At 34.5% G+C, this 13,692-nt stretch overlaps 1 protein-coding gene across 1 annotated transcript; it reads left to right on the forward strand.

Annotated features, from left to right (window-relative positions):
* The first annotated feature begins 9,007 nt into the window (after positions 1–9,007).
* On the forward strand, positions 9,008–10,682 carry LOC111399543. The gene is made up of 2 exons (XM_023026918.1): positions 9,008–10,024; positions 10,244–10,682. Exons 1-2 carry the CDS (start codon positions 9,187–9,189, stop codon positions 10,531–10,533), a joined length of 1,128 nt encoding a protein of 375 aa, XP_022882686.1. The 5' UTR covers positions 9,008–9,186; the 3' UTR covers positions 10,534–10,682.
* Positions 10,683–13,692: the final 3,010 nt, after the last annotated feature.

Raw genomic sequence — 13,692 nt, forward strand, 5'->3', positions numbered from 1 at the left:
AAGATACTCATCAGCAACCTTAACAATGATGAACAAGTTGTTGAAGTGATCAAAGGGATTAATAATTGCGGACTTTACTCTGATTATTATTTATATGAGGTGAAGGTGAGTATTGAGAAGCACTGTAGCAGCAAGGCAAAAACATGGATTGCTGAATTAATTAACACCTATTTTCGCAGTCCGTGGACTATTATTGCCTTAGTCCCTGCCACTATTCTTCTTTGCTTAACTTTTCTCCAAACCTATTACACAATGAATCTTTCCAAGTGAAGGTGTGTGCCAAATGCCGTTGTTCAAGTTTTAGTTGAGATGTGTTTCGAGTAAGAGAGGTTTGATGCTTTTGTGTTCATTGTATCTATCTTTGTATTATTCTAATTCAAATCTATCAATTAGTGTTATAACAAATGTTTTATCTATTTATAGAGATTGAAAACAATGGTTATAAGGTCTTGAATTCATATTTTGAATGCTAAGAATTTGGATACAAATAATAGGCTAGAGAAGGGAGGCAAAATTAATGTTTCTAATCAATTAACTATTCACGATATTAATATCACTTGTTCAAGATGAATTGATAGAAACGTCAACATCTTATTAAAAGGAAAAACCAATAGTGCGAGGACTTGGGGAAAAAAGATTGAGAAATAATTTTGTTTATGGTATCTGCCATAGTTCAAATCCATTAATTATGACAAAACTAGTTGTAGAAGGTTCTGGGCTGCGCATGCTATCAGCGACAATCATGTTCATTAAGCCCCTGTTTGGCCCTCATTACATTAAATTACATTACATTTTATTTTTCTCTCTTGTATTTTCAACTACACAATCTTTTATAAAATAATATTATATGTAAACCGAAAATTTTTACTTCCTTTTGAACCATTCATTTTTCAAAAAAATATTATTCCACCCATTTTTACTTCGAAAAATGGGGGTCAAACAGGGGCTAAAATTCTTCAGAAACCGGCAATCTCCATCCCATAGAAGCCAACTATAGTCGTCCCTCCAGGAGATGCTACTTTATCTTTCAGCTGACTGGGATGTTTTCCTGTATCAACTGTCATTGATGCTGCTCCCAATACCTGTAAAACTTTAATATCTGAGGCTGAATGAAGTTCAGATGCCATAAAAAGCACTATAAAAGAAGATAGAATTTATAAAGCACATTTTGTAGGAGACATAATTTGAATAAACAAGTTGGTCTCCTAAGATTTAGATAAGAGCAAGCACATGTCCCGACTGAGATGAAAAAAACATCTAGTCTGCATGTGAAGGGTCTGTTAGAAGACATTCTGTTGGATATTGGTTAAATAAATCGAGAATTGAAAAATCGATTAAAGTTCGTATCGACTTCGGCCAAATGCTCAAAAGCTCGACTCAATTCGTTTAAGCAAAATTGTTTGCCACTTCGCCGCTTCGGGGCGCACAAACGGGGATCGACCTGCCCGGTCAGGTCGCGAGGGTCGAGGGGGCAGCGGCCCTCGTGGGGGGTCGGGGGCAATGCCCCCGAAAGAGAATTTTGATTTCTCTGCATGTATTGAAGGGAATATTTGGCATTTCGAAAACCAATATCGAATGAATGAAGAAATTACGAAAAAGGACGAAAATCAGTGAATAGACACCTTTTCATAAAAGTGCATTGTTTGGAAAGGGTGCATGGTTTGACCTCAACCATTTTGTCCACACCCTTTCATGGTCTATAAATAGGACCCTTTGGGTATCCTATTCCACACAACTTGATATGCAAAACGTCTCTCATCCTTTCTTCTGTCCAAAATCAAAATCATTTCATTTATTTTGATTTTCCTTCATTTCATCCTTAAAGTACACAAGCCTAAATTTGGTTCATTGTACTTGTGTTTTGGAGTGCTACAAACACAAGTGTAGCCGTTGTATCTTGGGAGTCGATTGCCGAAATCCGTAGGCACCGTTGCGGGCAAATTCGACTTAAGGACAAAGAGTCCAACTCTTGCCTCGGCTTTGTCACCATCATTATACTTATTTCGGCGTCACTATTCACAAAAATCATCCAACACATTCTTTAAAAAAAAAAAAAAGGCATTAAGATAATTCATGCTTTCGAATTGGTTATAAGAATAAGCTTACACAGAACATACTATATCGCATGATAAAGTAAATATATCCATTGGCTTATGGTTTGAGAAGCTAGCATGAGCACCAGATCCCTAGGAAGACTGGCAGGCACCCCACCATCAGCCAAAGCTTCTATTGCTAAAAATAAGTATACTGATCTACTACCAATCAACATTCCAGGAGAAGATAAACTAGTTAGGTAGTGTTTGATTTCCCTTTTTTTCCATGAAAAATGGAAAATTTTTCCAACTTTGGCCAATTTGAAGTGTTTGATACCAAACAATTTCCATGGAAATCATTTTCCACATTTTCTCCCACGCGATGCCTTTTCCTTCTTTTTGAGGAATTGAAATTCTTATAGGTTTGATGAGAATTGGAATTCCATGCAAATTTTTTTTTCCTTTTTTTTTTTTTTAGCAGTGGAAAAAAATTCTAAGAATTATTGTAAAAAAATATTTTTCTTTAATTGACAATTTTCATGTAAAACAAAGCCAAACAAACATCCAAAGATAGATGATTTTCTTGAAAATATATATATATATTTTATTTATTTATTTATTTATTTTTGGGTTTTGGCAATGGAAACAAATTTCATTCCCAATAGCAGTAAATTTTATCCCTTTAGTTGACAATTTTCATGTAAAACAAAGCCAAACGAATATCAAAAAATACTTTTATTTTAACATTTTCCACCTAGAAAATTATACCAATCAAACACTATCAATTGACAATTCCCAGAAAATAATTTCCCATCATTTCAATTCTCTGAAATTCATTTTCTTTCCACCCAAATTTCACCTTTGTAATCAAACAGACCATTAGAATATGCCAAATTAGCCTCATATTTTCAGCTCTAGAAAATATATGGCTATCGCTTGCAAGCTTTGCGTTAAGAATTAACCATACAACATGAAAACATGAAAAAAGTAAACAATACCTCAGGCCAGTGATTGCATCAAACAGTTTCTCATCAGCTGTCCGGACCTTACCAATAGCTCCAAATAACTTGGAAATTAATTCTCCATCATCTTTAGTAGCTGCATCCCTCATGCTTATAACTATGTACATGTTAATTAGATTGGTAAAACTGCATTATCATTCTAAATCGCAAAACCAACACATGCATATCTTTGTGTAGTAACAACAAACTCAAAATTGGATTAACACTGTGAAAGATAATGGGGAGGAAAATCTTGAAGTAGTGTGACAGATAATAGAGATTTGAAATTCAAAAATGACGTGATTTGCAATTATTTTATCTATTTAACAATTACAATAACAATGAGGATCCAATATGTAAGTTCAATTTTAGTGAAACCCCAAGTTTTCAATCACACCATTAACTCTGAAGTTGTTATTTAATATTAGGCATTCTACAAGTGACAAGGCAAAAGCAGGAGAGACAGAAATTGGTATTCCATATGCAGCATTGCCAACAGCAGCCGTGTTCGGCATCACTCAATAAATTGACTGTGACCTGCCCACTCCTGGACAAATGAAGTGTGACTTAAGATAAATATGGAGCCAACAAATTATAAAATGCAAAAGGACTTTCGAGGCAAACACGAGGTCTATGGTTGGGACCAGTTGGTGATTACAACTTTTGAGAGCCACAAGGTATAGAACAGGAGGAAGTCACGAATTTATAATAAAGCACGAAAAAAATTAAACCTGGCCATAGAACATAAGCCTCAAAGATAATATATATATCAACAACGTGAAAATATGTGTTGGTAAGCATTCAATTGCAATAACATGCAATCTTTTAATTTAACTCCAACAACAACCGAATTTTATGAATAAACCACACGTGATGATTGTGGGCAACAACCCCAAAAGAGAAACTTAAAAATAACATCATCCCATATATATATACACATAGATGTATCAGTCGCTGCTAACAATTTAAATCGAAGAATTAAGTTTTTTGTAATTGTATTCATGTTGTCGTCTTCTTTCACTTCCATTTCTTAAATCCTTCGGGATGCTTATCTAATTGGGGGACGAGGATAGGTGCGAGCTTTCATAAGAAATTCTTTCAAAGAGAGGATATTATCAGTGATTCAACAGTAGTCTATTTGTTTAGCTTGCTTGGCATTAGTAGCACTATTTGTTTAAACCGCAGCATTTTCCCTATGCTAAACTGGAATTGTGCAGAATTATTTCATTAACAACGGACTGAAGGTATTTTGTGTGGACTTTTTTAAGCTTAGACTGGACTGGACTGGGCAGTACAGTACAGTTTTGAGATAGGCGTGACGAAATTTATGAGATGCAACTTATACAATTCAGCATATGAAAGGTGTCCAAAACGGTGTTTTCTTTTTCCTTTTCCTAAAGTTTTCTGATTCTGCTCTTTGAGATTGTTCCTTGGATAATAGCCATTTGTGTCTATATTAGACAACAATTTTCCTTCATATAAAATTTCTTTAATTGTTGGACCGACAGAAAAATAAACAATTTCCAGCATTATCTCTCTTGGCATTGGATTCTCTTCTCTGTGGAAATATCTCTCTTGGCATTGGATTCTCTTCTCTGTGGATACGAGTACTGCCTATTGCTTAAGGTAGAGCAGGACGGTACGAACCCGTCATGCATGTGTGGCCGGGCCCACAAGTCCAGCCCATGTCGACTAGTTCAATCGGACTTGATGCTAAAATATGCTCTCATATTTCCCACGTAATTCTATGATCCATAACCAGCCCCTGTGCAAAGTGGAAAGCTGAAGAAAAATGAGGTTGTAGACCAGAACCAGATAAAATTATTTGATTATAATGATTATGACTAATTCGTGTTACTTGTATAACAGATCCCTACATATGAAAGTTGTCTAGTTGCATTTCAATAGCTCATTTGAAAAATAAGAAACCTAGAGACTTTTTCACTTCCTCATATCACCTTGACAGAATGAAAGTTTCTCAAAACAACGAAAATAGAACTCAATGGCAGGGACTAAACAAAAGAACAGAACAGGGAAATGGAACAAATAGATAAGCTAGAACAATACCAACTTGAGGCTTGACAGATAATATGATGACATCACTGTCTTCAACTACTGATTTTTGAGACGCACAAGTTAAATGAAATGACATCAATCCTTATATATGACAAGGCAACTGTGACTGCCCCAAGCCCTAGACCCAAGTTTCACTGAACATAAGAAATGTTACACCAAAAAGAAATAATAACATGATTTTAAGAGAAACTAAGTATTCAATAACTATTCATTTTAAGAGAACTTAATATTTAGAAGGGGAAAAAATCTTTATATTTAACGACTTTGATTTCAAGATAAATACTTTTAACAATAATCATCAAAAATCCAAAGAAATTCATAAAAGAGAAATTTTCCTAAATATTTTTCTTGAGTTCCACAACCAAAAACCACTTGCAATCATCGGTGTCCTTGAACAATTAATTTCCTATAGGGGAAAGAGAGGAGTCAGATAAAATCTCAATAAACAAGTAGCAAGTAGAGTACATTCAACATGAATACTACATAATCATACTTACAAGTGGAACAATGTGAATTTGAAGCCAATTCTTTTGTAGGCCCGAATTTCACATGTAGTACTATAACTCCTATCCATCTTTAATAACATATCATATTTGAACTCATAACATAATTGAACGTAAGAAGATACTCAAATAACTTTGATAACTCTAAACTTCGTCCAATTTTTCTCAAAAAAATTGCGTGAGCGGGGCAGGAAGAGATGGCGAATTGAGTGGTATATACTCACACACATACACTTGGTATTAGGTTTTAGGGGGAATAATTTTTTTTATAATCCTAGAAAATAATAATTGCCTTCTAATTAAATATGCACACATAATTTTGCAAGCAAGAATCTCAAATTTTCCATAAGTGTAAGTCAAACAATACGACAAAAATCCGTACCAGTTTGATTGAAAGAGCATTCTAGGCTTAAATAGATGACTTAACAATAAATTATATAACAAGAATATAATTCCCTTAGCCAAAGAAGATAGTTCTTTTATTTTTTCCAAAACACCAAATCTAAGTTACTGTTCCTAGGGCGAAGAAAACTGCATTTTCAGAATTTGCAAATAGGTCCCTCAAATATGGACAACAAAACAATTTTGAACCAAACTTTTGAACTCTTAAAAGTAGGTCCTAGTTTCAAAATCAACAGTCAAGGCCTAGAATTGGAGGTTTTACAATCTTTTCAACTTAAAATTAAATTTCGTCCACCTTGGTTGTCGTCAAAAGTTGGGAGAAGTTAAAAGTTTTCAAAGTTCTTTTTCAAATGATAATTTCCCCAACATTCCTTGTCCAACCTTCAAGAAAGGTAAACAAGCTTCATGTGGTTAGCGGCTATAATGCACCATCATGTAATGTTCAACACGAAAATTGGAGCTGATGCAACAAGTCGGTAACATGTTGATTAAAATTTTTAAAATTCTTCATCATATAGTATAAATTTAGTTTTATATTTGTGAGTAATTTTTTTATTAAAATCTTTTAAATATAAGTACCTATTTATTATTTAACAATATTTTTAAGTTCAAAATATATAATATTTATGATAAAAAAAAATGGTCATGGTAGTGTATTTGATTAATATCGATATCTGACACGCCATCCTATTTGAAGTATTCATGCAACACAGGTTAGCGGGTCATCTTTATTTATTTAAAAACATATATACTTTTCACTATTTTACAAGTCCAAATATGATGTGTAAGATGGATTGGAATCGTAGTATTAAGTGAGAAATTTGATAATATGAAGGATTGGCTTCAAATTCTCGTTCCTTCCCTTAAAATATTATTATGTAATATCACTAATTGGACCATTTTTTGTTGTAACTCCACCTTGCTACCAGTTTTAGAGACTTTGTAGCATCCTTCTCTTCCGTCTACGCCAAATTAATGGTTAGCAGGTGACCCATGCTTGGATGTGGTTTGCAGTGGTGGAACTCAAGAAAATTACTTTACAAAAATTTCTTCTTTATGATTTATTACATTTTTAATTTTATGTAAATTTACCTAAATAGACATATATAAAATTAAATAAAAACAGATCATTCTAAATTCATCCACTCATTTATTTTAACTAAACTCTTTTGAACCTTTTTATATTCTTTCAGAATTTGTGTTTAAATAAAATCTTAATTGAATGAAACTTATCAGGACAACAAACGACTCGCTGAAATTGAATGTTACTAATATAAACAGTAGAAGTACCTCCGCAATAAGATTTTTATATGAATGATGTTCATATCTCAGATTTAGATGCGCAATATGCCCAACAGTTACGAAAGTTGAAGGAATAATCATACCTTGCGGAAGCAAAACCTCCAAAATCTGTAACAATTACATAATCGTCATATTATACGAGCTCAAGAGGAACTACTATAATCCAAAGACATTTTAATAATTCAATGCACTGAGCTTCTGCCCGCAGCACATATCAGCATGGAGTCAATGAGTTTTCACTTCTTGTATTTAGCTTACAAACTAAAGTGAATAAAAATAGGGGAAAAATTTCTATGGAGCAATTTTCTTATTGTGATGGCAGTATGAAATCATTCAAAAGAAAATACAAATGATAGAAACTATAACACTTCGGCTTTTCTTGCCAATTAAAACACAGAAATACAATGGACAAATTATTTGTTACTTAGACCCTTGTAAAAAATGCAAGAAATATCCGTATCACAAACTTGACACGTGGAGAAGGGCTTGGTAATAAATTCCAAAACAACGTTACAGATGTTTCATAAGTTATAAGACTGTTTTGAAAAAAAAAATGCCAATTGTCCATAGAATGCTGTATATTACATTGGACATTGTTTTGCCATGGAATGAAGAACAAGAGTTCAGAAATGTACCATCTTTCTTGGATTAATTGCAGACTTTCACACCACATCTTATACAAATATAAGAAAACCACTATTTCTGATTCCAAAAGCTACCCTCTTGTTTACCTCTTTTTTCATTCATGAAAGGAGTATTGAAATTTTTCCATGTCTACACATCCAGAGTTTTAGAGGTTTGATAAAGTTTAACCTTGTAAAATACCCATTATTATCGCCCAATTGAAGATTACATTAAATGCACAGAGTCTCACGTCATCCAAGTTTTTATAAAACTTAGCAGAGTCGAAGTGCACACAGATCGTGTGTAAACATATGTGTAGAACAGACAGAAGAAAGAAGCATGAATAAAAGTATAACATTCATGTAGAAACAAGAAGCTAGCAAGAAAAAGGAAAGGCAAAAATCAGAAAAGTGCATCGAATGTCTCATTCTGTTCCCAGTAATAATAAACAAAGTCTCTTACATATAATGGGGATGAATATAGTGATATATTTTTTTTGAAATTTAGAAATTATTTTAGGGATGTATTTAGATGGGGATGGATATATAAAATATGTGTGGATATATAGTGTTTAAATGAACTAATTCAATAAGGACAATATTGGAATGTTACGTGGATGACAATAGTAATTTTTTAAAATTTTAATAATTTAGTGGGAATGAATATAGAATGGGATGAATATATAAAAATCATGGATATAAATAGTCGTACCCTTTAGATATTATCTAACTGTTTCATACCCTTTAGATATTATCTGACTGTTTCATAGCAAATGGGCCTTTGAATTTGCACTCTGAAATGTAAAAGACATGTGCCTCTACAATGGTAATCCTTTCATTCACCGCTTGTCGTTTTTACCACTTTCAAAATTAAAGAGAACAATGGGTGGTTGGAGGCATGGGGTAAAAAGGGGAAAACTTAAAGTAGATTCTTCAAAATTCACATGCAACCATCCTTTATTGTCGTAACCTTCAATTAATTGAAATTGGACTGCTCTGTACAATGGGTAAATAATCTCTAAAAATGAGCAATAAATATGGAACAAACAGGCGCATATTGTATGGAAAAATGCTGTCTATAGTTACTTCAAATAATTGTCTGGTCTGTCCTCAGTGGAAACTGACGTGTAAAGGTAAGTTGATGGCCCGGTAATTGAATTATTAAGAGAGTGGAAAATGCTGTGCAGTTTGCATCATTGTGATAAAGCAATCGTACAGAAATTGGAAATTTCAGTTCTTGAATGTAATGGAAGACCAACACCCTTCAGCAAATAACACCAGAGATACCGAATGTAAAATTCCAATTCCAGAAGGTGAAGGTGAAGATCATCATCAGTATTTCGATGGTCGCCGAATACAAAGAGTGCCCCATTTTATTCGATTCAAGAAACACAACGTAGAGGATTATTACGCTCCTAAGATTGTTTCCTTTGGCCCTTATTACCATGGCTTGCCAGAACTTGGAATGGCAGAGGAATTCAAGCACAAAGCCCTTACAATGTTTGTTTCAAGCAGCGGCAAAGACAGAGAATTATTCTACTGCCAGATCTTTAAAGTGATTCACCAGATTAGAAATTGTTACGTTGGGGTTTCTAGAGATTCATATGATGATGGAGCACTAGCAGAAATGATTCTTCTAGATGCATCTTTCGCTATTTATCTAATGACAATTTCCTTAGAAGATGAAGAAGAATATTTCCATTTCTGTCAACATCTTGGAATGGCTGCAGTGTCATTAGTATATCGTGATATGAATTTATTGGAGAATCAAATTCCACTCTGGGTTATTAAGCTCTTGATTAATTTAATATACGGAGAAGGATCCATGTTACTTTGTAATTTCTTAAGTTCCATGATTTTGGAGAATACCAGTCTAACAAGAATTCCTGGAGAAGATAAAAAGCAACCACTTCACCTTCTAGATGCTTATCATCGACTACTTGCCCAAGAATGGGATACAGCAGGAAAAATACTCGTCCAGCCTGTTAAAAAAAGTCAATGGCGGTCGTGGAAGAAAGAGAATCGAAAGGAATTTGGGAAATGCAATCGTCAATTTCGTTCAATCACCGATCTCAAAGCAAAAGGTATTCACTTCAAACCTAGTTCATATTGTTTGACGGATATTAGGTTCAAATCATACACATTTTATGGGCAAGTTCAACTCCCGGTTTGGCTTTTCACTTATATTTCCAAGCCATTCTTTATAAACATGATTGCATATGAAGCATCTCCAGAAAGTGACACTGGCATTCCTATAATATGTTATGTTAATTTCTTGAAATCGCTCATTGTTAAATCTGAAGATGTGAAGGAACTGCGAGAAAAGAAGATACTCTTTAGCACCCTCGACAGTGATGAACAAGTTGTTGAAGTAATCAAAGAGATTGATACTTCCGGACTTGACAATTACTATATTTTTGATGATGTGAAGATGAGAATCGAGAAGCACTGCAGTAGCAAGGCAAAAACATGGATTGCTGAATTAATTCATACTTATTTTCGCAATCCGTGGACTTTCATTGCCTTACTCGCTGCCACTTTTCTTCTTTGCTTAACTTTTCTCCAGACCTATTACACAGTGAATCCTAAGTAAAGGTGTGTGGCAAATTCTGTTCTTCAAGTTTTAGTCGAGATATGTTTCGATTCTTCCAAAAAAGATAGGTTTGATGCTTTTGTATTTATTGTATTAACCTATGTTTGTATTATAGGAATTCAAATCTATAAAAGTAGTATTATAACAAATGTTTATCAGATGATTGAAAACAATATAAGTTCTTGAATTTATATTTTGAATGCTAAGAATATGTGAAAAAATTATGCCCTCAAGATGTTAGATTAATTGTCTTGTCAAGAAGATTTCACTTAAAAGAAAGAAAAGAGAAGGGTGGGTGACGTTAGGCAGGATAGCGATTATCCTTCAGGCTAGCTGCAACAGATAATTCACAGGAAATAATACGAACGAGAACCCCCAAAGATAGAGATAATTCACTAAAATTCAATTCAACTTTATTGAATTGTAGAATGATGAAAATAACCCACAAGCCGGGTTATACAGCTGAGAAAATTCAAAATTATCGAAATTTTACCAAAAATAGCAAAATCTTGATAATCATACCAAAATGAAATACGTAATAAAAGAAGTATCTTGCCAAAAATCTGGCTCAAATCGAGTTCATAATCATCTCGAAAACGGAAAATGAAATATTACCATAAATGTAAAAAAAACTAAAAAATGAAAATTTTGAAGGGAAAACAGCGAATTTTGGCCTCGAAATTGACATGCACCACAATGTGTGCACCAAAATGAGCTTTTTGAATTGGGTTTATAATTGCAATTCTGACAAACGTAGCCAAAGTTATGGCCAAATTATCAAAAATATTCAAAAATGTCCTAATTAAAAAAAGATCACAACCACTTGCCATCTTTGTGCCAATCTACCAACTCATGGTATCTTGTGCCATCAACGTGCATCACTTGACTCGAAACCTCTTACATCAGTCGCCCCGAATTGAAAAAAACTTGCCCTCGAGTTCACAATAGCTTCATTTGAATTTATAAAATAAGGGCATAGGCGCTTCACATTGAAGACATCAGAAGTCTTCAAATGGTTGGGGAAGCGCAACCTGTAAGCATTATTATTGATCTTTCCCAATACCTTACAAGGTCCAATCTTCCGTTCCTTAAGCTTATTATACTCCCCAACAGAAAAGCAATTACGGTCTAATACCGCTCGAACAAAATCACCAACATCAAAAAACACCTAACGACAAAGGCTGTCGGCCCGAACCTTGTACTTAGCATTACTCTCTTGAATGGTTAGCTTCACCTGTTCATGGATATCCTAAAGATGATCTGCCATTTCATCGGCCTTGTGACTAAAACGACCCACATGTGGGATAGGGGCTAAATCAAGTACTCCGAATGGATTCCGACCATAGATAATCTCAAAAGGGCTTATTTCAGTGGTTCTATTCTTCAATTGGTTATAGGTAAATTCTACTTGAGGCAACACCAAATCCAACTTCTTCGGTTTAGTCCCTGCCAAACTTCTCAAAAGGTTACCCAAACTCCGGTACACCACCTTGATCTGAAATTCTGTCTGGGTGGTAGGCGTTACTAATTCAACCGCGTTCCTAGTTTCTACCATACGTTTTTCTCGAAATGACTCATGAACTTGGTGTCATGATCAGAAGTAATAGACTGGGAAACACCATGTAAATGCATAATCTCCCAGAAATAAAGATGGACAATCCGGGTAGCATCCATTGTCTTTTGACAAGCTACAAAATGTGTCTTTTTGGAAAATCTGTCAACCATAATAAAAATAAAATTCATCGCCAATTGAGTACGGGGTAAGCCAATACAAAATCCATGCTGACATCAATCCAAGGGGCTTCAGATATAGGTGAAGGCATGTACAATCCCGCATTAGTGAGAGCTCCTTTAGACCACTAACACACATAACAATGCCCTACATAATGCGCCACGTCACTACTCAATTCGGGCCAATAATAGTCAAAAGAAACCAAAGCCAATGTCTTATCTCACCCAAAATGTCCCTCGTTATGAAGTTCACTAATAATTTGCTGTCTCAATGAACAATCTGAAACGCACAACTATAATCTACAAAGAGATAGCCATTATGCAAAATGAAGTCATGTCATTGATTATCAGTTACCTCCTGAATTATCTTCTCAAAGGAAGGATCTATAGCATACATATCAGGAAATGCCTCAAATCCTACAACCCTAGTGCTCATGGTAGTAAGGAGTAGTGTGCAAAGGCTCAATGCATCTGCGACACAGTTCAGACAACTAGCTTGGTACCATAGTGCAAATGTGAACTTCTGCAAGTACGCCACCTACTTTGCATGCCGTCTACCCACCCTATGTTGACCATTGATGTATTTTCAGGGCTTCATGATCTGTGACAAGAATGAACTCCCTCTTTACCAGGTAATGACACCAACGTTTCAGCGACTATGGCATAAAACTCTAGATCATATGTGGAATAATTCTTTTTCGATCCTGATAACTTCTCATTGAAAAAGTCTACTAGGTATCCCTCTTAACTCAGAACATCGTCAATGCTAACCAGATGCATCACGATTTACTCCAAATAACTTTTCAAAGTCATGAAGTGCCAAAACTGAAGCCTTTATCATCTTTTGCTTGACAAATTGAAAGTTGGTCTCTGCCTCCCTTGTCCACTAAAAATCACGTCCCTTAAAGCACTCTGTGATAGGAACAATTAGAGTGCTGAATTTTCTTATGAACCGGCTGTAGAAGGACGCCAATCCATGGAAACTTCTGACATGTTGCAAAGTGATTAGTATCTAAAAGTGCTTTAAAGATATATAATTTACAAGGCATTTTACATTCACTTTGTTTAAAAACACTAATGTTAGTCTCTAATTTCAATTTTCTTGCTGTAAATTCAATTTTCATAAATACATGGTTAAAAATGCAATTAATTAAAATACGTATTTACATACATGTCGGCATGAGTATTATACATTTGAAAGAGTATCTATTTCATGTATTTCACATGTATTTCCAATTTAGAACAAGTGGAGCAAGTGGAGGAAAAAAATGTTGAAAAGTCAAGAATTGTGACTGTCTCAAGCAAGAAGCAGCTGTCAATAAAATGATCATAACTTGAGCTGCAGACATTGAACCAAGGTAATTCAAGTTGGGTTGGAAGATAAGGCATGTTTCTACAACTTTCATGTTTTTTCAAGAAGTCAAATTC

The sequence above is a fragment of the Olea europaea genome, chromosome 9 (genome assembly GCF_002742605.1).
Source record: "Olea europaea var. sylvestris chromosome 9, O_europaea_v1, whole genome shotgun sequence".
In the NCBI taxonomy this organism is placed as follows: Eukaryota; Viridiplantae; Streptophyta; class Magnoliopsida; order Lamiales; family Oleaceae; genus Olea; species Olea europaea.

Bases quoted from the DNA above. Each gene is read 5' to 3' on its own strand.
- LOC111399543 (XM_023026918.1), top strand. From the start codon at position 9,187: ATGGAAGACCAACACCCTTCAGCAAATAACACCAGAGATACCGAATGT. The intron at 10,025-10,243 runs GTATTCACTTCA...TTAAATCTGAAG, and splicing joins CACCGATCTCAAAGCAAAAG to ATGTGAAGGAACTGCGAGAA.